Genomic DNA, 27993 nt, shown 5'->3' with positions numbered 1-27993 from the left:
AAGGGGCCCGCGGAGCAGCGCCGCGGCTGGCGAGCAGGGCCGGGCGGCGGCTCTGGCCCGTGTCCCCAGCCGGCTGCACCCTCCCGCGCCGCCGCCATGGTGCCCAGCCAGCTGCGCCTCTCCGCGGCCGTGAGTGGGGCTGGGGAGGGAGGGAAGGACGGACGGAGGGGGCGCGGTGGCGGTGGGCGGCGGATAGGCCTCGGCGGTAGGCCGCGGCCTCCACCGCGGCGGAGCGGCCAGGCCGGGCCTGTGCGAGGAAAGGGCCGAGCTGCCGGCAGTGCGCGGCGGGCAGTCGGCGGCCGCGGCCCGTGCCCCTGGCTGCTCCGGTGGCGGCGGGCCGGCTCTGGTGGGCCGGGGCCGCGCCGCTTTTCGGGGCGCGGCGGCGTTGTCGGGAGGCCTGTCGGACCCAGGCGGGCCGGTCTGCCGTGCGATTTTTCTCCGTGGAGCTCTACAAAGCTCCAGTCCTCACTGTCGTGGTCTGCTGCTCCCTACCTTCCGCTCCTGCTTCTTCCATAGCTGTAGAGCTTTAATAAAGGGACAGTATCTTGCGGGTGTCTTTTCTCTTTGTTAAGGGTGTTTGCTGTAGGGTATATGCAAATACTCCTTGTAAGTGGTTTGACAAGAAGAGTGGATTTGAAGCTAATTGTACTTACTGTCAGGTTTTTACCCCCAAGTGGGGGTTGCAAAGCCTCAAAGGCATCAAGGTGGGAAGAGCATTTTGCAGCGAAGCATGCTGCCCCTCCGCATGGCCCCTGTTATCCAGGCAGGACAGCTCCTCAAGCCCAGTTCTGGATTCCACGCTCCCTTCAGGCCCTCCCAGAGCAGCTGGTACCAAAACAAGCATTCCGGGCTGGTTAGGGCTGCATCCGGGCTGTGAGCAGACATGAGCACAGGCCTGTGTGCTGGGCAGATAAAAGGAAGGGTGGGAGTGACACTTGTGAGGGGAATAGCAAGAGTAGTGCTGAGATCAGGAGCCACCAGTAGGGATTTTTTGTGTAGGGTTGTTTTGCCTTCTTTTTTAAAAAAAAAATCCAACTGCTTTTTCTGTTCAGCTGGGTGCTGTGATCAGGAGTCAACATGAACTACAATGTAGCCATTTCACTGGGTTAAAGAGAGGGTTAAAGGAGGCGGATGCAAATGCCTCCTGTAAATGCAATGCTGGGGAGTCCACAGTGGCCTATATTGACATCAACAGTTGACATCTCTATCTGCCAACAGTTGTGTATAGTACTCGTACATTTACTGTGTTTAAGTTGATTTTTTAGGAGCCGTAAATTAGTGGGCTTGGTTCTATCTCCAATTGCTTTGCTGTCAATTAATCCAGGATGTTGGGACTACTTAAATGTCAGTGATTTAAATGTATCCCAAAGCATATTGGTACTTGTTTTAGTTTTGTGGTTTCAGTTTCTTCTGTTGTTTGGGGGAAAAAAAAGTTCAAAGTTGGCGCAACTGACAAAGCACACTGCTGTACCATTGAAGTTATGTAGCTTTCAGGTTCATGTTTTGATAAAACGTTTGGTATTTACCTTAATAATTTACTAAAAGCATCCTGAATTCCTGATAAATTCCATCAAAGCAAAGATTAGGGTTTATCAAATAGTGAAAGTAGTTACTTTAAATGTTCTTTCCAATGTTGTGTGTCCATGCCTACATATGTCTCTCTAAAAATCTACTAGCTTGGGCACAAAGTTTTGATATTTGCTCCTTTTTTACTACAGTTAAATACATTTTCCTTACTTGGGATTGTTTTTTGGCTTTTTCTGTGGAGAAGAGAGAAATTAGTCTTGAAATGTCCTTCCAAAAAAAAAAAAAAAAGATTAATTTATGGATGGGATTCTTTGATGGAGTTAATTTTTATGTTTTACCTAAAAGGTTATCTTGGTATCATCCTAAGGCATCAGGTTAGTAATTGTTCAGTCCTGGTCTCCCAGAGTGGTGTTTAGCATGGCTGGAGCTGCTGATGTCAAACCCAGCTGTGGTACAGTACCTGTCCGTCCTGCTGTTGGCTATGAAGGAGTGACCTAGAAGTGTCAGGACATCAGTTATGGATTGTACTCTTCTTCTCTCTGAATTTATCTTTGAGTGATTGTAGCAATTCAGAGGAATGGCTGAAGCTGTGAAGAGTTTTCCTGTCAGAAGAGCAGCCTCTCAGGACCCAGGCCTTAGCCATGCCTGCCCTTGTATTCACAGTCACAGCTTTACAAAAGGCAGTCATAAGCTTTTGAGAGCCCTATGGTACGACTCTGTTGGAGCAGCTTATCTTGCATCTTTTGTTTTTGAGTCATTCCCAGAATCAGTTGGGAGCTGATTACTGAGTATATCTACTTTCCTGGGCCCCATCATCCAAGGGCAGCCACTTTGAGAAAATCTCCTTTTATTTGAGGTTTTATCTTCTTGCCTGTTCTTGCGCATCGTCTGTCTCATGTTGACTTTCATGCATATTGTGTTGGCTTGGACTTTCTTCCCTTTTGAATGTGAAGAAAGCTCTCAGTGTTTGTCTGAGAAGCATTACTTCTGCCATTTAAAACATTCCTGGATTACCATGGTATTCTTAAAATTTAGAGGCCAAGTATAAATGTATTTGCTGCATGCTCATAATGTATTCAGCCTTTTTTAAAGACCACATAAGCTTCACTAATGAAAGTAGTGAAAGACTTGCTAGTAGAACTGCCTCAGCTAGGAGACCTGCGTCTGGACTGTGGATTATCATGGGCCTGTGCTGGGAGGACTTTGCATCATTGCTGCTCTTTTGGCGGTGTACGAGGCCCACTTACACCACACACTGCAGACATATGCTGCACTTCTTTTTGGTAGCTGATAATTTTTGTGTCTCCTGGGAAATAGAAAACATTAAGGTAAATCAGACAGTTCTGATTTGCTTTTGTTCTAATACATATATATATATATGTGAGAGCTATGTCTTCTTCAGAAGAGTTCAAGAATAGAAGGAACACTGCAGTGTTGAAGCAAGGAAAAAAGGTACAGTTTATTATTATTACTAAAAGTAATTTAAAAAAAAATCTTAAAAGTCAATCCTTTACCATCAGTGTGAGAAGATAGTGTTTTACATACTCTGCATGATACAGACCAGTTGTTGATGTCCGAAGGGGATACAGTTGACTCTCCAGCATGGCAGTTCTGGCAGCCATTTACATCAGGAGGAGGCACCTCACCAAAATCATCCTGAAGACGTGTCTTTTTTGCAGTTTGTTTTTCTCGGGTTTTTGTCTGAGGAGAAATATGATTGTAGCTAATGTAAGAATCAGCAACACTGATACTTAGGAAGTTTGTGTCAAAACCTTTCCTCATGCAAACATACAATAACCATCCCTCTTGTTTTTAGCTCTGTTGTGTACATGTTCCAGTTGTGTAAATGCTTTTTTGGTGTTGGCGCTGGTTTACACGGTTCCCAGCTCTGGCTGCTTTCTTCCTGTGCTACCCCTCCAGCTGCCTGGTGTAGCTGGCTGGGGGGCTCTGAATGAGCTGTCAGGAAGCGTATCTGGGTTAAAATGATCTTCCTTGGATAGGATCCTGTGTAACTTGTGTGTGTTGTTTGATCTGGTTCATGTGTAGCTTCACAACTGTGACTGAGCAATTGGAAGGAGGGTACCAGAGTAGGAGTGAGGGAGAAGAGGTGGGATCTATTTAAGCCGTTACTTCTGCTGAAAGAATTGGACACGTTAACTGTGCCTTGAAAAGTGGAGGTGGTAGATCTGGACATCAGTCAGTGCTTAATTGTTTGATGGCATTAAGAAATGGGCTATTTTGGTTTTCTTATATGCATTAATTTGATGTTGTAGTCCCGAAGTATGTGGGAAAAAGATTTCATTTCACAGTAGGAATGCTGTGCTGATTAGACAGTACATTTTTGCAGGCATATCTTATTTTGTGTTTTAGTCCTAGCCTCAACCAGCTTTCCAGCTACCAGTGTAAGACCTAATGATCTAAAATGCTGTACCACAGCCTAAGAAACTTATGTTCTCATCGTTGTTTGTTTATGGTGTGGGCACATCTGTTGCTGTCCTTCAGCCCTCTGAAAGAGTAGCTCCTGGGGAAAATACTCACCTTTTTCTTATGTAAGGGAGATTGTTTGAAAGTAAAGACCAAAAATGTTTATCATACTTTTGGATATCTACATCTATGTGAAGATTAAATATGGGGGCATCTGCATATAAATTATTTATAAAGTGATCTTTTGACAAACTGTCAATGTCTTTGCCCTGTGTTATTTGGAATATACTCTGCATTGTCTATTGAATTTGGTTTGATTTGGTTTGGACGTGAAAATTTGCAGTTGCTTGCTCTCCATCTTTTTCTTTTTTATAGAAAGATTCTCTCTGTCTTTTTCTTTTTTATATATATTTCTAAATTATGTAAATAAATATAATTTACTTACACATGATGGACAGTACTGATTTCTAGTTATGCCATGTCCATATTACGTTAGCAGATAGATTGACTGTGTTGTCTACTATTTTCAGGCACGTGGCCATGGAGACTATGATTCTGACTTTAGTGATGAGGAGAATGGAGAGAAGTCTGTGCAAAAGACTAAAAGGTAATGTAGTACAGAATCCACACTTTTCATTATGTGTTTTTTGCAAATGGCCTATTACTGTGTATAGAAGATCATGCTATGGTATGTAAAATCTGGTATTGATTTTTCAAAAAACATGTAAATCTCTCAGATTTCTGCATCTCCTCATGTCAGGCTTGCCAAAGCATGTCATCTCCCACGGGCAGCTGATTAAAATCCATTCTGCCATGTCCATCTGGTGTCTATATGCCCCTCAGTTCTCGGAGCAGAGTGTTTCATTTTTCCAAGCGTTAGTATCAGCTGCTGGGGTTTGGCTGTGGTGTTCACTTCACAGTGATCTTTCAGGACATGTGGAACTGCTAAGAGAGCAAGGCAGAAAAGGCCAAGTGGCAGCAGGCTTTGTAGATATAAAACACCTGCTTGCAGGAAGTGAAGAACTGATGCTACTTGTTTATTTTTTAATTTGTGAAGAGACCTGGGGATTGGTGAATTGTGTTGTACTCAGTCCTTGAAATGTAACTACATGTCTCTTACCTCACATCACCTTTGCCAATTCTGTCAGTGGCTCGTACGATTAGTGACCTTGAATTTTGTAGTCTGATCTCTTTATATTATGAAGATTTTAATTTATTTATGTATTTATTTTGCTTTGTCCTGCTTTGGCACTATAGTCCTGTGACGCTTTCTGCACAGTACTGAACATTTTGCCTACATTATGCATATATTTTTCTTACCTTTTCCTGTTTCTCCCTTGCTCCGTTATTGGACTTTATTTAAGAAGGCTTTCTTGAAACTTTCCTAGGACTCTTGCATATTTTCCTTTGTAGTAAAATTGAAAGAATGGGTTTTGTAGAGTCTGACTGCTTTCTGGGGGAAAAAAAAATGTGTTTTAATCATTGGAATAGCAGCAGGTACTGTGCTGTTCCATTTATAAAATAAATATATCTGTTCTCCATTAAAACAGTGACTGGTTTTGTTCAGTTTTAGTTTTTTTAGTTTCTTTAAAAGGCCATTACACATTATACTATTCCACTTTTTAGGTGGAATATTAACTAACCATCAGGAGCCTTTCAAAAATATCATCATTACACTTGTTGTGGCACACTACTGCTGATTCCCAGTAGGGCTCTTATGTGGGTTCACTGTATATGTATAAATCCTTTGCTTGCTCTACGATGATATTTGTTTTCACTTTCAGGAAAATGGTAGTCTTAAGTTTTCTCCATATTGCTGTTTTATAGAGTCTCCTTGTGGGAATTTTATGCCTACAGATCCTTTTGAGCTAATGATACCCTTAGTTTCTAGAGTCCTATATTCCATACCTTGAAATATAAATTCCCTGGTTTGCTTACTACAGGTTTCTGACTTCCATTCTTTCTGCCAGCACATAATCATGGAATAATCTTTTTTTTACTTCTATTGAGGAATGAAACTAACTAAATATACCTTTTACTAGCTAAAATGCATCACTTTTTATTTAACTTTCAATTACTTTGTTGAATTTTGAAAGTATTTTTAGCTGGCCACTGACAAGTATGGTTCATAACACAAGTACTTAAGTTTTAAATTAGTGATTCTTGTGATTATACTATGAGAAGCAGAGCTGTTTAATGAGGTGTTGAGACATTGGCATGAAAGGATGGGATAGGGTTACTAGCAGTCAGTCTTATTCAGTGAACGTACTGTCCTTCCTGTTCCTGCTTGGCTGCGTAGCTGAGATTTATAGAGGGCTTTAAATGTGGACTGAAATGGAGGAATCTTTAGGGTTTTTCATTGTGGTTCTATACTGATAATATTGGTAAAAATGAGTAGTACAAATTGCTGTTTTAAGCAGTTTTCTTTAAATGCTAACTGTAAGCAAAAGCCTTTCAGATTTAGGACTGCAAATGAAGTAAAATCTAAGCTGATGTTGGTTCTGAAATTTGATTTTATTCACATAGAAAATGGCAATATAACAGTGTTTGTTACTCAAGTTAGTGGCAGAGTTTGGCTTATGGAAATTTTATTGCTTATGGAAAGTTCTTGACTAACTTTTCTTCCTTTTTGCCCCCCTACATTTAGTGTAAAAGAAGATGGCCTTCTGATAAAGCCGTTCCAAAAAGCTAAACAAGGCAGTGTGGTTCACAGACAATTTGCAGCTGAAGAATGGGATAGGTATCTTTTATCTATTGCTTTTGTGAGGCATTTTCCCCCTTAATGTGAAGATATCTCTCACTCAAACACATTTATTATTAACAGGGAAGAAGCAAGGAAAAGAAGATTTCATTTGATAGCGATGGATGCCGTATCCTTCTATTGCATTTTTCTTCAGCTTTGAAGGTGGGGCACAGGTTATTCATTATGGTGAAATACTGGGATTTCTCAGTTACCGCAGCAGTTGACAATGCAGCACCAGATACTGAGTCATTCTTCAAATTAGCTTCTTTTTGTTGCTAAGATGTCTCTAAGAATGCCTCTCAGTAGAGGCATTTCCAGATTCTTCCTATATGCTTATTTGTCCTGTTTGGGACAAAATTATTATGCAGTGAATTTTATTTAGACTAGCACAAAGACACTTTGCTCTTTCAGTTATATAAATACAGAACATAATTTTATATAAGACTGCTATTATGGGTGGACAAATAAATTTCTACTGGAAATTTAAGAATGCATTAGTTAATTTAAAAGTCTATTCAAAACAGCCTTAACTCCAGGAATATCTTCTACAGATGCTCTAATGTAAGCCTGTTTAATATCATGTGCAGTTTTGGTTTATGTTTTTTTGAAATCTCTTAATCATATTTCATGCATAATTTGTAGTTGCTTTTATAACTACTACTTTATTTAGAATACAGTCTTTCTCCTTTTATTTAGTTTTGACTTGGGGCAGTCATTACATGTTTTGACTGAATGTATCTGAAATACCATCAGTTCCTTGTTTGTTTAAATAGCTGTTCTTCAGCAGTAACAGTTAATAAATAGGAAAGTAAAGACTAATTTAATCTGGAAGCTCCAGTAAACAGAAAGTAACTTCTCGTAACCTGCTTAGAATTTGGTCAGACACTCCATAAGCCATCGTATGCTTGTAAAGGGGACATACCTTAATCGGTCCCACTGACACTCATTAGCCACAGAAAAGCCCCTATATTCTGGAATGACTGCAAAATTCGTTGTGTAGAGACTTTAATGACTTTCTGATAATTTGAGTGTTTTCTATTTGAAACCTTTACTGCTATGCAATTTTTATGCCCAGTAACTCGGATGGCAGCACAAGATAATATGTTGTGTTAAACATACTTAATTGTGCTAGTTGAACCTTCTGTGTTTGCTTCTCTGTTTCTTCTGTTGTGGTGGAAAGAGGAAAAAAAAAGATACATACTGAAGTTAAATTAACTTTTGGGGGGCCTTTGGAAAATAAAATATTTTCTCAATAAAATTATAATGAATGTTAGAATAGTAGGTTGATACAAATTATTCGTATTGATGCAGTCATTGCCAGGATATGTACCAGGAGATAATATATTTCCTAATTTGCTGCTCCAGGAACACCATACAGGTTAATTGGAAATATTTTTAAGTAGCCATATATGATGTTTTTACTTGTGGAGACACATTTTCTGAATAGGTAATTAGGTATTTTTTCTCAAATTATGGTACAAAATGTGTTTTAAATCATGTCTCTGAGGCCAAAGTGTTCTAAAAAAGGCATTACATATTTTCCTGTGATTTTCGTCTCCAAACTGAAGCAGATAACTTTTATTTCTATGTTGATGGTAAAATGTAATAAATTGTTTAGTAGCCAGACTATAATACAAAAAACCAAACCTGTTTCAAACCATAATGGCAGTACTAAGAAGCTGTTGTCTAAATTACAGCTGAAAAATGGACCCAGTTTCTATATATATACATACAGAGCATATTTGATAAAGGAAGACAAGTTTATAAAGGCCTGGCAGCTGAATGAGGTTTTAAAGATGAAATTGCCTTGAAAGAGAAAGTAGGTTTTATGTGAGGCTATTGAGTAAAAATTGCTAATTGATTCCTTTCTTTCTGGAAATTACTGAACTGTTTTTGAGAAAAAAAAACTTCTTTCTGTTAAGTATATAAAACCTTCTAATTTTTTGTTTGTTTGTTTTAAGCTATGGTAAAATAAAAGTTCTGAAACAGTCCTTAATCGCTTTATTCAGTATGAAAGACATAAAAAGTTTGTGAATGACTACATTTTATACTATGGTGGCAAAATAGAGGATTTCCGACGTTCTGGGTAAGAACCATTAACAGTCTTTCCCCTCATGCCCACAAAGCTCCCCTGTTATATAAAGTCATTAAATATATTTTATAGCTTTGAGGGGAGAGGAGGATGTGGCTATGTACCAAATTACTAATTCTTTTGGTCACAAATAGTGACTACAGTCATTGTAAATATCCAGAACACAGAATTGCCTTGTTTAATTTTGTTTTCAGATTTTAATGTAAGAATTTAGCATGAGCTGAATTATTTTTGTTTTGTTATGTAAAAGGAAAGATGACAGGTGAGCATTAATTGAGGGTACATTGAGAAATATCTGGCAGTACCTTCAAAATAACAATCTGGAATACTTTTGAAATGTGCAGAATTGCTGTCCATTGTCCAGAATAATGATAGCCTTCTTTAGAGCTATCTATAACTGCCCTCTAACGTTACTGTCTTCAATAAGAAGTATAAAAGGTATTTTCAGACAGGATCAAGTTATCCACAGTTTCAGTGGCCATTTTCCACTGTCAACTTTTCATTTGGGAAAAGGTATTCCAGGGAATAAATTTTTTGGTAGTTTTATTCCATAGCAATATATTCCTCTATGCAGTGAGGTGGAGATCACAACTGTGAAATACTTAATGTTTACCAAATTAATATTTGACTGACTTTTCATTTTAATGTTACATTGTACTAAAAACAATGTGTCCTTTTTTAGAGCAAATGACAAGACGGATCTTGATGTTATTAGAGAAAACCATAGATTCCTGTGGGACGAAGATGATGAAGCAGACATGAATTGGTACCTGGAACTATTCTAGACCACGTTATTTTTAGATCACTTGTACTAAATTTGTGGTGTCCCCTACTAATTAAGAATTACTGTGCATAATTAGTGATTATTCTTTGATCCTTAATGCATTTAAAAATGAAAGACCTTTAGGAAGTCTTTCATGTTGTAATATTGCTCAGTAGCAAAATGAATTGATGACAGAAGGAACCAAGAGATATTTGTGCATTCTCTGAGGTCCAAATGACTGGTCTCTAAACTCTGAAGGAGGCCTAGTTTGAAAAAATATAGTTTAATTTGTGCTGTAGATATGTTTTAGATGTGTTTTTCCAGTTTTGTGGAAATTACCCCTTAGCTCAATAAGCGTATTTCTGTTACATTTCTAGCTCTGCAAATAGCATTCCTCAGATGAAACATGTCTTTATCTTGTTAATGGTATTACAATGTAAAATGAATTGTATCATGTTCTATATTTAATAAAAAATAATACCTTTTGCTATAGGGAGAAGAGGCTTGCAAAGAAGTATTACGATAAATTGTACAAAGAATACTGTATAGCAGATCTCAGCAGATACAAAGAGAATAAGGTATGTTTCATTGTTGTAAATCATCTTGGTTTTAAAGTATTTCCTTTTTTAAAAATTGCCTTGTGATTGTGGATATGTTGTGAAACCAGAATGTTAGTACCCCTTCCCTAGAAAAAGAGTTGTGAGAACTTGTCAAGTCATTTAATAAGCAACAGCAGTTTGAATCCAAGCATTGTCACTGCCCCAAAAAAGTGCTTCTGTGGGAACAGGAGCATTTCTGTCACAGTGGTGTTCTATGAAGAGGTACATTGTGTGTAAAAAAGGCAGAAAATACAGAGAGGTTAAGGAGAGAAGGCTAGAGAGGTTTGCCTGGAGAGAAGCACTAGATGAAGCTTAAAAAAAACCCTGGGAATGTTAGTGGTTTTTTTAAAAAAAAAAGTCTACAAAGAGAAAGTTTTGTACTTGAATACTGGCAGAAACAATTTTGAAAAGTGTTCTAAAGCAGTGTCTTTCGTTGGTTGTTCTTTTCTGTTTATGGAAACAGGATTTGCATATTCCTTATAAATAAATAGAATTTCTTAAGAGAAACAGCCTGATTCCAGCACCACTTTTTCTTTTTAACTGGAACAGCCTGGCATTTCTAAGTTTTTGACTGACTAACCTCTTAGTCAAAAAGAATACACAAAGTTTCTATTGTGATTTTGCAGAGAGTGTTGCTGAACTCGGATGCGTCTTAGCATTGTTAGCACATAGTAACAACCCAGCCCTGCAAATACTGTCTATATAAAGTTTTTTGAGACTGTTTGTAGTGGTGAAAATTACATTCAGTAGTAAATATTTGCAGGGACTGAGCTTAAACTGATACTGGGGAGAAAAGTTGACAGCCTTCTCAAGAAATTTGGAAAAATGAAAAAATTGAATGAAAATTAACAAAAAGTAAAATGCTGAAAATGTCTTCCGTCCTTTTTTTTTGAGTAAATTTGATTTTGTTTTCCTGTAGCTGTTTCATATCCTTCAACCTCCACCCCACACCCTCCAACTGATTTTTTCCCTTGAGCATGCTTACAGATTTTGTTTCTTTCGCTGCTCTGCCAAGTTTCCATATGTTTGCTATCTTTTGTGGGAAACTCTTCTACCCCAGTTTCCTTCTTTTTTGTGTGTGTTGTGTGAACAGTGTTTCCTTGTCAGACTTCAAATGTGGCTGTCCTAACTTTGAGGTTACTCTGAATTCCTATTTATGCTCATAAGTCATTCTATATGTTTGGGATCGCCACTCAGCATAACTGCTCTATCATGTGATTTGTTCTCTTAAGTTATTCTTTCTGTTTTCAAATATGTTATGATGATGTGAGAGTCCTTTCTTAGAAATTCTTAGAAAAACAGAAGAAATGAGATTTTTCTCAATTACTGATTTATCCATGCCCATGTTTGGTATGGAAGGATGTCGAAGCAGGGTTTTTTCTTGGAAGTCAGAAACAGGCTGCTGATCCCATTCACACCAATGGAATACAGTCTGTGCTTTCAGATTTTTCCTGCCTTGATTCTTTTTCTGCATTTCCAGAAATTGGAAGTGGGATATCTTTAGCCCCTTGTGCCTTCGGTTTTGCAGTGCTGGTGCTATGAGAGGTGCAGCATGGATTACAAGCTTCTCAGCTGGCCAATTTTTTTTATGATAGTTGTTGACGCTTTCTATGGTGATGCTTCGTCTCAATGTAAGAAAAAACTTTTACAGTGAGAATATGCATTCACTGGGACAACCTCCCCATAACATGGTAGAGTCCCCATCACTGGAGGTTTTCAAGATGTGATTGCACAGGGTGCTAGATAATCTAATCTAGACTCCCTTTCCCACAAAAGGTTGGACCAGATGATCTTTTTAGGTCCTTTCCAGCCTGGACTGTTCTATTATTCTATGATTCTGTATCCTGCTCGGTGGATATCCTGTCAAAGTAAAGTTGGAGATCAGTTTTCTGTGATGTTTTTATATATATATCTCATAGATTGAGACGTGTACGTACGTAGTCATGTGTCTTTTCACAACTGTAATTACTTTGCTACTTGCCAAAATCTTCTAGCCAGCTGATTCTTCTAAAGACCTCTGCATAGAGATTGTTGCTCAGATCTCATTTAGAACTTTTCTTCTGAGAAAAAGCAGTTTTCCTAAGTCCTGGATAATGATAAGGGCCAGTTTCATGGGAGTTGCTCCCTTGAGGTCTGAAAAATAAGCAGAACACCTTGTCAAAGACTGAAGCTTGAAAGAAAACAGTAAGAAGCCCTGAGGCCACAGCTGCGCATCAGTTGCTGTTTCAGACTGTTTTACTCACATACGTGCATGCGTATACACATACATATGCGGAGATGGTTGGGACTCCCCATGTCCCATAGCAGACACCCCTGTGCACTCATCCTCAGATACACAGGTGCTGTCACACCCAGAGCTAGCCAGTGGAGACCCACTCACCCTCCTTGCTCCCAGGCCACTTCACCTAGCTGATGGCTAGTCTGGCTTGGTCATCAGTGGTTCTCACACACCTGTACTCATCTCAGTTGCTGACACTGCAGGTAAATTGTACCCTGTAACCCACGGTTCCACTTTCCTTTGTGTAGTTAGGACAAAAAATGTTTTCCCTTTTTCTTAATGAGAAATGCCAAGGTGACCCTCTTGGTGTGAGGTTACTTACAGACACTGGAAGAGTGTGCTCTGACAGCTCTTGCTTGTGATGGGTCTGTTACTCCTTACATTTTCCCTAGATTGGAGTTTTTTAGGTCAAGGTTGTCTTTGAACCTTCAGTGCATCTTGTCTGCAAGTTTTGAGGCTGATAAACGGCCGTCTGTATTGTCAGGTAGTTTACTTCTATTGTCAGTTTGCAGTGCAGTAAGGGAGAGTGCTCTGCATGTAAGTTTTGATATGCGGTGGACTAGAAATGTTATCTTTGTTGTCTTATTTTCCTAGAAAGGTTCTTATCTGCTGGCTCTGTGCTTTGCTTTGTAGCTTAACAGATTGAAAATGTCTCCTATTTGCTAAGAAATGAAATCTGTCATGACACCTGGTCGTTAAACAGAATAAATTTTATTATTTTGTTTTTATTTCCAGATCATTTTCAGATTTCTAGGCCAACTTGTCTTCCACTTGGTAATATTAATAAATTTGCCTTTGTCATTGTTTTTCAGCATGGAGGCTTTTCTGTGAAAATAAAAATATTTAAAATACCTATGGTATTTTTCCACAGCGTTGTCTAAATTCATACATTTATGCTTTTCTGAAAGAGGTGACTGTGGACATGTTAGTTGTTGCTGCAGTCACTGCAAGCTACACAAGCGGTCCATATTTTATTTGGGAATTGTTTATGGATATTAAATGGTCTTTCAGATTTTTAAAACTATCATTTCTTATTAACTTAGCCATTTGATACTCTTGTAAGCATTTGTTTTGGAGTTGTTCTACTTGTTCGTGGTCTGGCTTGTAGAAATAGCTCATTTAGGATCTTGTTTGAACTCATTTAACAAAGAAGATGAGTCTCAATAAATGCTGTCTGCTGACAGTGCTTTTGCATTCTTTAGTATTGCAGGCTGACTATTCAAGAACCTACCCTAATTTTTAGTTTTCCTATATAGTTTAATTTGTTCTTGATATTTTAGCTTAGTTAGAGGAATTGAGTTGTATTTACTTTTTATTTTATTGTTTCTTCTTAACCTTGGTCACTCTGTCATTTTCCATTTGTTGGTGGAAGAATGATTGGCAAAAATGAACATGGATAAGGACAACTCTTGACCTAGGTGTACCACAGGTGGTTCTGGCTCCCTCCTTTCTTCTATTTTGCTTATTTTTCTTGATACCGTTACAGAAATACTCTCTAAGGATATAATCTGATTTATATCATACTTGTCAAGTTCAGACTGTGAGGCAAAATATGTATAAAAGTCTACTTCAGTAGCAAAAGTGAGCATGGGTAACTTGGTAACAGGTGAAGTAGCAGATGGACTGTGGAAAAGCAAACATGCAGATAAGGTCAAATTGTTTTTTACTCTTTATTGTCAGCAGCACACACATGCAAAATTGATGCCAAAATACTGTTGATGTTTAATCATAAACTTGCATCACAAGCTTTTCAGAATTAGAATACCCTGTAGAACAGCAGATATCCTTTAAAAGAGCAAAAACAATTACCATCACTCTTTGGATCAACCATCATGAGTTCAACATTTACAGATGTATTTTACATTCTGTTTTCAGTGAACTGTTCAGCACAGTTCTTGGTTTTTACAATTGATTAATATTTGTTTGAGTAGTATAATGTACTTCAGGCCACACTGCAGATTTGTAGAGTAGACCAAACCTGATCCAGCTTTAGCAAACTGTCATCATGTACAGTATGAGAGCAGAACCTGATCTCCTGGGATGTTTTTACCAGTGAAACCAGTAGGTGTGAAAACTTTGTTTGTGTTATAATAGTAATTCAGAAATTACTGGACTGATTTAAAGAGGCAAATATTTTTTTTGTGTACAGATTTTTAGTTTTCATAGACATCTTCTATGTAATATACTGACCTGGGGAAAATTAGTGCTGACAAAATATTTGGCTATATTTTCTTAAAAGCCAAAACTTTTGTTTCCCTGTTTTTTCTGATGTTCTTTGAACCACATAGCACTTCATGCATGAGAACTCCATGCTGTTGCCCTTCAGATAAAGGATTATTATGGTTTATTTTAAAAATCAACATTAAAGAAAACACAGAGCACTGTACTTCTGTACAGTGTTTCAAATTAGGTTAAAAAACATTAAAAATCAATCCACTACATTAGAGAATTTATGCCACTGTATCTACGAAATGCACATTTGTGTGGGTTCAACAAGAGAAGCTTCATATTCCAAAAGAAGCTTTGGAATTCAAATGCTACAGATGGGCTTTGCAACCATTTTGGTACCTCTTTTATTTTGTAACCTTTCTTCCGCTTCTTCCATCCCCATCTTTTAACATGAAGTTCGGAGTCTTCTGTGCTTTTCTTATAGAGTGTCAATTTTGTCTTGTTGTCATCCTGTGTTCGTGAATTTGAAATGAAAAAACAAGATAGCCATTTTTTCAGAAGTTGTGTTCCTTGGAGTTCTATCCCCTTTGTGCTTGTTAATGGAAATAAAATTATTTTCCCAGGCTATTCTCACTCCCTTCCATCTTCAGTCTTTTCACTAGACTACTTGCCATTTTGAGGGGATGAAGCAGATTCTACTGGAAAGCAAAAATAGTAGATGGGTTGGCTGATCTAAAGTTTCTGGGCAACGTAAAGAAAGCACAACGTAGTTGTTGGGTTTTTGTTGTTTGGGGTTTGGGGGTTTTTTGTCTTTAGGATATAAGAGGTGATCCATCGATACGTGCTAATATGACTTTTTAGTATTCTAGCGGTTTTCCCGGTTTTTAGTCTGGACAAAATTGCAATGAAGTGTCTATTAAAGTCAGTCTATCCTAATTTCCTATTTGTTCTTCTGCCTGCTATGAAGCCTTTTAGGAAGCTGTTGTTCAGTACTGAACAGCATCTACTGGAATTTGAATTGCATGTATAAATTGGAATCATTTTGGTAAGCAGAGGCAGAGAGATATTTTTAATTAACAGAGAAAGAAGTTAAATTTTACTAACCAGAATTGAATGGATGAACTACATGCAGGGCATCAGTGAACTGAAATTAGTCTTTACATTACTGAATATGTTGTCTATTCACAGTTTAATTTTGGTTCTTATCTGAACAGTTTGGATTTAGATGGCGACATGAGAAAGAAGTGATTTCAGGAAAAGGTAATGCTGTCTTTCATTCTTATTATGTCTCTTGTTGATGCTTTTCTTGCTGCTTTTTGCGATAATTTTGTTAAACAGTATCTGACAATACCAGTAGGTTGATAATAATGTACAATAAACAGTAACTTTATCAGATAATAATGGACTATAAATTGACCTAACTTCTAACTGTGCTGCTTCATGCCACATAGCTCTAGACTGCACACTGATCTGCGTATATTAAAATTAAGAGAATATGTGGTTTCTTTTCAAAAGGTCAGGTTTGTAATGAACACCAGCATAATGCATTTGATAATGTAGAATTTCATGGTGATGTTTTTTAGTTGCTTTACTCCAGTAGTATTTGATACCTTTAACTGAAGTCTCTCAATACTTTTTCTGAGGAGATAATTTTCTTAACAGGCTCTCCAGTGCTGTTTTACAAAAGTTAAAGTTCCATGTGTGATGTTTGTTTTAGGCTAAATTGATTTTGAAAGCTTCAGTGGGAATGGTTGTCATGTCTCCCAAATCCTATTTCTAAACAAGTAGCTGATTCTGGCTGCATCTGTGTGTGAGTTCTTACTGATGTGTTATTTGGACTTTGCAAAGTGGTCCCCATTCTATGGCCTAGGTGTATGGACTTTTTCAAGTAGCTGAACAGGCAAGAAAATTACGTGACTGTATTGCTGATCCAGTGGGTAGATCTTCATACACATGTACCATTTCCAGAAGTCATGCATGCGCACCCAAAAAAATGGCATGGAGCGATACTGTTGATCTGAACAGTTCTGTAAACAGCTCTGTTTATTATAATATATTACAAGAAGTTAGAAATACACTTGGGTTTTTTTTTTTAAATTATCTTTCACAGGAGGAAGTGTGAACAGTAATGCTTGGGGGGTTTTAAGCTATAAAAGATTAAAGCTCCTGAAGGCAGTTGTAGTCATATGTTGCATTCAACACTGGAGATTATATTAACAGATAGCTATATTTGATATAGTTATATGCTTTATTGAATGCTTTAAAAAGATAATTAAAAGTAAATGAGAAATGAGTTATTTATGAAGAGTTAGTCTTCACATGGAAAAAAGAATTTAAAGCTCCATTGTACATTTTTAATATCTGGTATTCTGTATTTAAAAATGTGGGAGAAAATGCACAATTACAAGTTTCAAGCTTTTTAATTAAATCCTAATGGAAAGGGTACAATTGTAGAAGCATAGAATCGTTTAGGCTGGAAAACGCCTTTGAGATTATCAAGTCCAACTGTTCACCCAGGACTGCCAAGTCCATCACTTAACCATGTCCCTAACCATCGTGGTTTTTTAAACACCTCCAAGGATGGTGATTCCACCACGTCCTTGGGCAGCCTGTTCTTCACCGCCCTTCCAGTGAAGAAATTTTTCCTCCTATCCAATCCAAACCTCCCCTGGTGCAGCTTGAGGCTGTTCCCTCTTGTCCTGTCGCTTGTTCCCTGGGGGCAGGGCCCGACCCCCCCTGCCTACAGCCCCTGTCAGGCAGCTGCAGGGAGCGATAAGCCCCCCCGAGCCGCCCCCTCCCCAGGCTGAACAGCCCCAGCCCCCTCGGCCGCTGCTCGTGCCCCAGCCCCGCCCCAGCCCCCTGCCCGGCTCTGGGCGCCGCAGCCCCTCGGCGGCCCTCGGGAAGAAGCAGCATCTGTCACCGCTAAGGGGCGCAAGAACTCAACCGTATCTCGTGGATTAGACGCTTTTTCCAAGCCCGGTTTCAAAGTATCATTTTTTAAAAAGGTGTGAATCTTTAGTGCCTTTCTTTTCCAATTTTTCAGTAAAAATCAGTAATATAATATCTTTAATTAAATTTAACGAAGCATTACTACCTCCCTGTCCGATAATTCGCGTTAAAAAAGGGAGAGCACATGCTTATTTTAGCTATGACAGTGACAGTGGCGGTGGGAACCGCTGCTGGCGCAGTGTGCTGTGGCGAGGGGTGTGTGAGGGAGGGAGCACAGGAATGGGGAACTCACACTTGGCTGCTTTGTTCTTGACGTCTGTCTTTGTAAGGTCGAGAGGAAGGCATAGGATGAGTGAAAGGACGGGTATCACTTGTATTACGAATCGTAAATGCCAGATTATTTCATTCTCTTCTTTTCCTTCTCACTCCAGTCCTTTGATGTGGGTGTACTGAAAGTAGGCCATATTGGAGATTGCTGTTGTATGTCCTTAAATTTAAAATGTAACCTTAATGGTGGTTAATGGTATCGATACATTCCCAGTTACAATAAATGGTTCTACATAATAGGCATTTTCTTAATTAAAATCTTAAGTTAGGTTAGAAACTGTATTTTATAAATCAGTGAATAGTAGGTACATGATTTAGTTGGTCTGAAAATAAATCCTTAAAATAAAAAGCATTTAAGCTATTTAAAAGATATATTTGACATGCCTTACCAAGTATTTTTACTCTACTTTCAAAGCATGAATAGTAAGGTATGGCATAAATTCTAAAATAGAAGGTGTTTTAGACAAAAGGAGATAGTTAAAGTTTTCTGCAGTTAATTGGGTAGATGTGAAATAGAACTTCTTCAGCAATGTGCAGAAGGAGCAAAGCTGAACATGTGGATATATTTGCTGTTTTCTACTTACTTGTATTTGTAGATTAAGTACTGAAATACTCAAACCAGGCGTATTATTTGGCAAAATAGGGTTTAATACCTGAAAATTTATCTACTGTCAGGGTTTTTTTCACTATTTCATTGAACTGTTTTATTTTTAGCTTAGTAGTGTCTTTCTTAGCCTATTTTATATATGTATAAATACACATATAATATACTTTATTTAAACAAATGTTCTTTCCAACCTGTTTCCATTTATTTTTTCTCAGTAATTCCCTCCATGGAAAATAGGCCGTGTGTCAATACCTGGATAGTGCACCATGTATCCATGTACTGATCTGGTACATCTGAGTTCTGATCAAAATACAATAAGATCAGTCTTTTGGCTCTCTAGATTTCTGTAATATATTTAATTTTCAGTACTTCATTTAGCTTGTAGGACTTACATTTGCCACCTATTCAGCTCTTCTGCAAGAAGCAGAAGGTGCTAATAGTTTTTGAAAGCACACATTAAACAGCTAGATTATGCGAGTTATAATTCTGAACATGAAGGCAATAACCCTGCAGCTCGTAGCAAGGTCACAAAACTTCAGATGGAAATGGAATTTTTGGCATACATTTTTCTTGCTGATTAAATTAGGTAACTGTCCATTCAGCATGCTGGTTTCTGTATCTTCGTTTCTTGGACATTTAACTGTGGGAAAAGTCAGTTTTCAAGTACTGAATAATCTGGCCCATAATTCCCTTTGACTTGACAAAAATATTTTTTTTAATGCTTTTATGACATTCAGATGCACTGGAGTGGTAAATACTACTGAAAAGGCCTTCAAAAAGGGTAGAATTCTGTGTTTAATAAAGTTTGAATATGTGTTGTAGGGATTGCAGTGTGAAAGGAGGGTAAGAGGAGCCTGTTTTTTTATACACGTGTAGGGCATGGAGCAGGGATCTACAAAAAAAAACAACCCTACCATGATTTTAAAGATTTAGGTCACCATGAATGCAAATAAATGTTCAAAGGCATGGAATGTTGGTGGTTTACATAGTCAGTTTCTGGTTTACCTAAGAATTCATTGCTTGTCTTACAATCTGAAGATGCTGTTCCAACTACATTCTTGTGAACATATCCAGTTTCACATGCAAAATGTAGAATATCCAAAATGGATTTTACCTACTGAGAGGAGCAGCTAATCATAAATAAAACTCATGGATCTCTCTTTTCTCTCTGCCTGCTTTGATTTGGGATTTTTTTCAGAAGACATAAAGTAAACAGAGTCTGGTTAAGTTCCAAAGTTTTATATTATATAAATTTTTCCTTATAGATTTTTACTTCGTAATAGATGCAAAATATTCCTGATGACATGGGGTACTGACAGCCATATCTTACATAGGGTTAAACAAATTTAATGTATATTAATTTGAAACCTTTTTTTTTAATGGGAGCCCTGGTGGTTTTTTGTTTAAGTGTTAACATTGCAAGTGGTTTTACATTGCAGAATTGAAGTATCTGAGGACACTGCCAATCCATTAGTTAGCAGCTTAAGCAGAATGTTCTGAGGTTAATCGTTCACCAACAGTCCTGCTTGTGAGCCTATTAATGCGTATCCTTACAGTCAGCTCTGCATACAGATCACTCTTTTGCAGAGGGAATATATGTATCTTAATGCAATATGCGGAACCCAGTGGTGTAACCAGCACTGATTATGTGCAAATAGTTTTAAATTTAGTGTTGTATTTAACTTAATAACCCCAAGGAAGTTTTAAAGCTGATGCATATTTCTCATAGAATTGGTTTTCCTTTTCTTAAAAGTAAAGTGTTTATGGAACGATTAGAATACAAATTGCATGTCTAGTATATCAGATAAACTAGTAAGGTTGTAAGAAGATGAGCATCTTAATTTTGTATGTACATGATATGAATAGTTTGATGTCTTGAAAGGTGCATGTCTGAGTCACACCACCTGATCCATCATCCTCTGCTAAGGAAGTATAGGATGTATCCTAGTGACATTCACTTTTTCAGAGTTCAGTATTAGGCTTATTATTTCCTAACATATGCCTTCAATATATACATTGAAAAACACAGTTCAAGTTATGTTCTTTCTTTGCAAATAAGCAGCATTAGACAAGTATGATTGATTCAAGTAATGGAGGTGCTACTTTTAGGTTTTGCTTTTTTCTTGAGAAAGAAACAGAAAACAAGAAGCAAAACCTGAGCAAGACTGGAAATAAAGACACCAGATACATGCATGTTAATCACTGAGCCATGGTTTGCTGTTTCTGACTTCTTTAAAGGTCAGTTTTCCTGTGGAAATAAGCACTGTGATGAGAAAGAAGGCCTGAGGAGCTGGGAGGTGAATTTTGGTTACGTTGAACATGGTGAAAAGAGGAATGCACTTGTGAAATTGAGTAAGTCCTCCCTTGAAGGATATGTACGCCTAGAAGAAGACCAATATCTTGTGCTTTAAAAGCTATAGAGTGAGGCCCAATGATAATATTAGTTTATGCAAACTGGGAAATACTGAATAGGAGATAATTTAGCAAAATGGTCTTGATTTAGAGAATGGCTGTTATATATGACAAAGTTGTTACAGGTTGAGCACTTCATGCTGTATAACTGATGGTGTCATAAATTACAATAACTTTACAAGCTGTTTTGTATACAGGCATGTCCAGTGTTAACGAACAACACTGCATTGCAAAGAGGGTTTCATCATTGTCATTGCTTAATCAGTTACGTGGCTTAGGAGTCCTTAGGGCTTTGGACCAGACAACTTCTTGCACACCTGATTTTATTTTTAATGCGTACATTTTCTTCCAAAAATTAATTCTAACGTTCATTAAATTGCTTTCTTTTCCATTCTTGCCTCTTGAGTGGGATGTTCTTATTCAATATTATGTACACTTTAATATGTTTATCAGATATTTAAATTTACCAGAGATTACACAGTTACACAAACAAGCTAATCATGTTTTTTTCTTTTGTGCACAAGACACTGTGTACAGCAGTTGGTCTCTGGCAAAGCTCTAAGAGTCTTACAAGTCTTCAGTATAATTGTAGAACAATTTGATTTGTGCTGTGACTTGATCTGTAGAACAAAAAGATCCATAAAACGGGATATCTGTATGTGATAAACACTGATACTCTTTTATAAAGAGTTGCCAGTGCTAAACCTGTGATCTTTCTCCAGGTTTAGTAAAATCTGGGTTTGTACTGAAGCCTTTTCTTTTCTTCACCTGGGCTGCATTTACCTTGTAACTTTTGTTTTGAAGGAAAAGCTACTGAAATTGGAAGGTAGTGTGCTATCTAGTTTTATATACATATTAATGTGTTTTGTTAATTATGCCTATCAAATCCATGACTGTAATCTTCTCATTCTGTCTTTTTCAGGACTATGTCCAGAATGTTCCCACAAACTAAACTTTCATCACCGGTAATGAAATATTTCAAAAGTATGGGGGCTGAATTATTGATAGATTACAGTTATGACGAACAGCAAATATGGGGAAGATTCAGCTAGATTATATGGAACTTCATTTACACTGAAATAGATACTGTTCTGGAGTTCTTAGAAAGCCACTGGCTTGACACCATTGAGAGTTAGATACTGTTGCGGTAATGAAGGTACAAAACCCCTCAGACTGGAAAAATCTCATTCCTACCCCCACAGAAGTCTCCTTTGCTTAATTTCAGCTCAGTGTTTATTTTTCCTTTCTGAAAGTTTATGCAAAACACTCTCTTTTTTATTGGCCCTCTTGCTGTGTTTAGGGGCCAGGATGCTTTTCTTAATAATACTGGGTTTATGTGTAAGTCCAGTGATTGTGCTTTGAAATGTTGAATTTCAGTTTTTGTTCTTCTTTGAGAATCACTGATTAATAGGAGAGAAGAATTGTGAATTTTTAACCTATAAAATGTGTGGATTAAGATTAGATTTATTTTTTATTAGTACCTATATGTAATTTCACTGAATTCCACGACTATCGGTACTCAGTTTTTATGATTTTCTGAATCTGGATGTGGCATTAACTTAGTTGCATAGCTCAGTAATTGAGCCGTACGATTATCTGAAAAGCACATGAAAGGGAAACCTTTGAGGTAGGAAGTGATGAGTCCTTTTCTAAAGTAGCACAAATCAAAGGTGCACCTAGATGGATATATCCAAGATAGTTAATTAATCCATTTCAAAAGTTAATTCATATTGAATTTAATTAAAGCACTGTATGGGCACATATTAAGAAGGAGAATTGACTAACTGAGATTAGTTTGATTTGTCTGGCTTCTTTTTGGAACTAAAATTGTAAAACCATTTGAATTCAGAATAAGCAGAGTCAAACATTTTCTCTGTCAACTGCAGAGTAGTAAGTACTTACTTTAATTTTAATTATGTTTTTTTCAGTTTAGTGGTTGCTTTCAGAAAAAATTACAACAGTTTGACTGAATTAAACACTTAAGATTTACTGTTGCTTAAGGGGTACATATAATAGAGAAGGTGTGCATTCATTTTTTTAAAGGAGGAAAGAAGTTAAAGCATGCAAGAAAAGAGGCACAGCTGCACCAAACTCTAAAGAGCCAAAAGCTAAGAAGACAAAATTATCTTGTTCAGCAAAAAAGAAGTCCAAAAAAAAGGTCCATAAAGGTAAATATAGATTTTAAACCTTCAAATTCTAAAGTACTCAAATAGGTTAGTTGAATCTTAGTTTTGCTAGAGCTACATATATATATGGATATAGATAATTATGTATAAATATAGGTATGTAACTTTCTTCACTGCAAGGTGCACAAAAAAGTAAATTTGGAGGGGAAAAAAAGTTCTATTTCTGGTCTTTTACAGAGAGGGAGAGTCTTGAACAATATGTGTTGCAAGGAAAACTTGTCCAAGAATTGGATATTGCATACCAGAAAGAGTTGCGAAGTATTTAATTCCTTGAGGCTTTGGATTTGAAGGCCTTTTTGAAATATGAGATAACCTTTTTACACCACAGATCTCAGAATAACATCAGCTCCAACTGATGACCTTTCAACTCATGCAAAAAAAATCTTTTTACTTAAGTGTTTGCTTGCTTTTTTTGAATGTATGGTGTGGGCGTGCATGTGCACAGGTTCACGTGTAATATATTGTGGTAGAAATATCCTTGTAAGCCATTTAAGGTAACAGATACAACCAAAATAAGTGTACTGTTTTTTAAATGGTGTTTTTTTCCAGATCACATTTCTTCAGAAGATTCAGATAATTCTGATAAAGGTATTGTAATATCTTCTGAATTTTATGATTTTGTAATAATTTGTGTTATTTCATAGTCATTTGCCATTGGTCTTGGTTTTATTCGCTGGCAGTTTTAATATTTTGTAAGATAAGAATGGTGTGTGAAAACAGGCAGAAGCACAAAGGGTCAAAATAATTACTTATAAATTCTTGGAGAAAAACTATTAGGAATTTGAAGAAGGGAATCTTTTAAGTTTAAGTAAGGGATAAAAATGTGGACAGATAACCAAATGGAAATAATCTGAAAAATGAGAGGTCAGGTTGTTCCAGAAAAGAATCGAGGGTGCAAAAATAGGTAGATCGTTAGTAATTACATGGGTCCAGGTATGCAAATATGTGCTGTGTAATGTGTGCTGTGTAAAGAAAGTACTTTTCTGATATAAGAACTACTACATTTCCTTTCAGGGAATGATGCTAGTATGTACTCAAAAAATGAATAGATTTTAAAATAAATCCTAGGCTTCAACGAAAGCCTTTTCCATCTACCACCTGTAGTACCACAGAGACCTACGCGTTGTGGGTGGATGCCCTCAGTCTTTCAGTGACTCTTTAGGCACTGGTTGCCTGTCTCAGTTATTCCAGTTCCTAGTTTCTTTTTTGATTAAACAAGCCCCATCTCCTGGTCATGCCAATTCTTGCTGCAGACTGTCTAAAAGGGATTGAGTGTTTCTACTGATTGCTCTGCTGTGCTAGATTTTTTTAGGAATTTCCTCAGCACCTAGATTTTCCCAGTTAGATACAGGAAGACCTGAAGTGGTTTTCTTACAATTCAAACTATGCCCAGAGTCTCTGTTTTGTCAGGAAAACTCTGTTGGAAGATTGGGGGTTTTTAGGTCAGGGTGTATTTCCGATAACAAATTTTTTTTGTTTGTTTTCACTCCTGTATACTTTCATGGAAAAGTTGTGTAGTAATCCATGTTTTCTGACAATGTCACTCAAAGTCAAAATTGAGAAAAGTTGTCATTCAAGTAGAAGTAAAGTAATTAATTAATTTGGTATCATGAGTTGAAACTGTATTGTAATTCTGGTTTGTGATTATATACCCTTAATTTTAGGAAGAAAGTGCTATGCTGCTGTTGTATCAAGATCATGAATTGATGATCATGTTTTGACATGATTGTTGTTATGTTTGGCCAGAATATTAGTTCATGATATCATAAGAGTCTTTTTGATGCTGTATTGACCAACATTGGAAAATGTTTTCAGTTTCACTTTATGCAAAATAAATTGTTCTTTTTATTGTCATGGTTAGAATTAAACTTTGCTCCTAGCAATACACCATGTAATTTAAAACCATTACAAATTCTTTTAAAATTTATTTCATAAGCACTTTAAATTTTTTGGCAGATTCAGATAACAGTGATGCACAAGATGGTCCTTCAGATGCTGACTTTTGGAAAGGTCCTCTACAAGAAGCAGATGAAAAATCACGGTTAGTTTGATCTAGTGAACTTGTAGCTAGTAAAACATAAAGTATCCATTCAGAACTGCAATGGCAGAGATTTTTCCTAAGTGTTTTAATGAATATTCTGTCAAATTTGAAAATTATGTCAAGTCTCCTTCCATGTAGTGAACCTAAGAATGTATTTTTAAAGAGACATACACAACACTGGAAGAGAACCTTGTCAAGCCACTACCATACCACTGCTGTCTTACCCCCTATTATACCATTAATTATCTTAGAAATAAATCCTAACAGTCAACTCACTACTGTTGCACAGATGTGGAAATGTGAAGGTTATTGGAATGTAGTGTGTAAGTCAAAATTATCTGTACTGGCTACAGATTCTAATCAGAAGTCTGCTACGTCTATTTCATGCAAAGATTATCTCCTAGGTACAGATCCAAAGCAGAACTTTCTTTGACTTTTTTCTTTTTCTTTTCTTTTTTTTTCAGGGAAGAGGAATTTGATGAATATTTTCAAGACTTGTTTCTTTGAAACTTGAAATTGACGTAGATGGATTTTCTTCATGAATTGTGAAGATGAAAGTTTGGAAATCTGGTCATAATTAGGGACTGGAGACCTCTTTCTGCCAGCAAGCATACCTTTTGTACAGTGACTCACATGGACCATTTGGGTAGATTATCTTTGTAGAAGGCTTCAGTTTTAAAAATTTTCTTTTTCTTGTGGTAGGCTGTGTACTCATGAGATAAGAGAAATATTTTTTTCAGTTCAATGCAAAAGATATGTGGCACCCAAACTTACAAGTAGGAAGGATGTAAACAAACAAGAATGTAGTTTATTGACATTACATCACAGAAGTTGGCTGCTTTATTTTTTTCATCCCAAACTTCAGTTATTGCCAGATTTTTGTAAAGAGATGTTTTGGAAGATTCTGTTATTAGTTTAAAGCCATACACTTTAATGTATTCATATTTATAATTTACTAAACAAGAGGTAATAGCCTTAAACTTATTGGTCATATAGACTTTAATATTCAGGTATTAGTCTTTGTAAGTATTTTCAAATGTTATTGGAGAAGTTCAGCTTTTATCAAATATGTATTTTGCTTGAATTAAGTAAACCCTATCTGGAATGTCTCCCCTACTCCTTAAAAAGTTTAGTTCGTTGTGACTTTAAATTTTAGTTATATGATGTGATTGATAATTCCACTTATAAAAATCTGGTTGGTTGGTAAAATTTTTGATTTAAAAAATAAAGTGTGTGGCTTTCTGCTGGAGATGTACATGTGACTTTTATGTTGTCTGTGGTTTCTGACCTCCTTAACATTGATTGAATGTTAATCCTTCTTTAAAGTGTAATCCTAAATATACAAGTAAATAATGTATATTGCTTGAGAAACTTACTGGATTCATCTTCCTCTTCAAGTTCCAACACAACTTGAAACATTCTTTAGTTCATGTTTCCAGAGAAACAGTCGGCACAAGAATAGTTAATAGTGGTTCTTTTCTTTGTTGTATGAAAATTACTTTGGATATAAAGGACAGCCTTTTTCTGAGTTAAATGTTCATGTTAATCTGAGAAAAGTTGATGCTGTATATTTTTATAAGTACTTTTCACTGTAGATACATTTATAGAAAGTATTTATAATAAGTATTTGATGTGGGAAATGTAACAGCAGAGATGGTTGTATTTATGAACATTTTACATGCATTGTATGAATAAGTTGAGAACTCTATTTACAAGTATTACTTAACATAATTACATTTTAAACAGTTGTACTTGCATAATAGATGACAGTACAAGGACATATTTAGGGTGTCCTTGAGTAAGAAATAAACATAGCCTTGCATGAAGGCTTCTTTAGGTAAGAAGGTGGATTTAAAGGTTAATTCTCTGTCATCTTGCAGGCTTGGTTGAGAGTCAAATCTAATCTGCAGCAATCTGCTTACATGTATGCAACTTGCCCAAAAGGGCTTTTGTCAAACGTGTTTCTATATTTATTGTTCAAGAGTTGTATATTAAGTATTCGTTCTGGATAACTAGGTCCTCTTTGGGTCTTTAAATACAGTTATAAAAAGGTACACTATACATATTAAATACATCATTTAATACAGTTTGAATAAAATTACATGATCATACAACCTTGAAATAGATTTTAGTATTTGCATTTAATACAGAAAATAATACATGATACCTAGTTTTATGTCAACTAAGTTTGCATAAAATATTTGGTCCATTTATAAATAAGGATGTAATATAAGTGAGATTCTTTTTGTGTATTCCTTTAATTTTGGGTGATAGTTGTACACAGTATCTATGTTCATAGAGCATTCTTAGAAAGGTATGTAATATGGCAGATTGTTCTGTCATTCTCCCTTCTCTGTGGATGCTAAGGGCCGTTTTGAGAAAAAAAAAAAAAGATTGGGTCTGCTTTCTTGAAGGGGTGAAAAAAGGTGGCAGGATTGAGTCTCCATGTCAGACTTGTTTGTTGCAGGAATTGCATTTGATGTCTATTTCCTTTTAGATTTGGAACTGGTTCCAGTGAATGCTCAGATCTGTGCATAATATAACTACCCATTTTTGTTCCTTCATCTGCCGAAGGAGCTGGCTTCGTGAGACCTGAGTGGAAGATACGGAGTGGACTCTGCCATTCATCAAGAACTGAAGGCTTTGGTAGGGAGATTGTTGTTTACGAAGAGCTAATTTGTGTGCCGTCTGTCCTCTTGTTTGTAGAAAGGGTGATAATGTGAATTCTGATTTGCTTTACTTCTGCTGTCCTCTCCCTCCCAAGATTAAATTGGTGCCAGTTCATTGGTTTTCAGACACTTTCATTTACTGCATTTTTAAAAAAATGTGCATTGGGAGTATGTGAGCCTTTTAAATGCCTTTGAATATAGATCCTG

The 27993-nt window shown here is 36.9% G+C and overlaps 1 protein-coding gene across 1 annotated transcript; it reads left to right on the top strand.

Annotated features, from left to right (window-relative positions):
* Positions 1-3: 3 nt before the first annotated feature.
* On the top strand, positions 4-26366 carry LOC130154789 (protein FRA10AC1). Its single transcript, XM_056351279.1, has 14 exons — positions 4-129; positions 4482-4558; positions 6599-6691; positions 6776-6821; positions 8704-8780; positions 9469-9552; positions 10043-10127; positions 15810-15855; positions 20717-20830; positions 21813-21855; positions 22934-23058; positions 23626-23664; positions 25033-25117; positions 25582-26366. The coding sequence occupies exons 1-14, from the start codon at positions 97-99 to the stop codon at positions 25622-25624; spliced, it is 990 nt and encodes a 329-aa protein (XP_056207254.1). The 5' UTR covers positions 4-96; the 3' UTR covers positions 25625-26366.
* The last annotated feature ends 1627 nt before the right edge of the window (positions 26367-27993 follow it).

This window comes from Falco biarmicus, chromosome 9 (genome assembly GCF_023638135.1).
Source record: "Falco biarmicus isolate bFalBia1 chromosome 9, bFalBia1.pri, whole genome shotgun sequence".
NCBI lineage: Eukaryota > Metazoa > Chordata > Aves > Falconiformes > Falconidae > Falco > Falco biarmicus.
This window is presented reverse-complemented; position numbering and strand designations above follow the sequence as displayed.

Coding starts and splice junctions, on each gene's coding strand:
- LOC130154789 (XM_056351279.1), top strand. CDS start 97: ATGGTGCCCAGCCAGCTGCGCCTCTCCGCGGCC. Junction 10,128..15,809: donor GCAGATACAAAGAGAATAAG/GTATGTTTCATT, acceptor TTATCTGAACAG/TTTGGATTTAGATGGCGACA. Junction 25,118..25,581: donor GAAGCAGATGAAAAATCACG/GTTAGTTTGATC, acceptor TTTTTTTTTCAG/GGAAGAGGAATTTGATGAAT.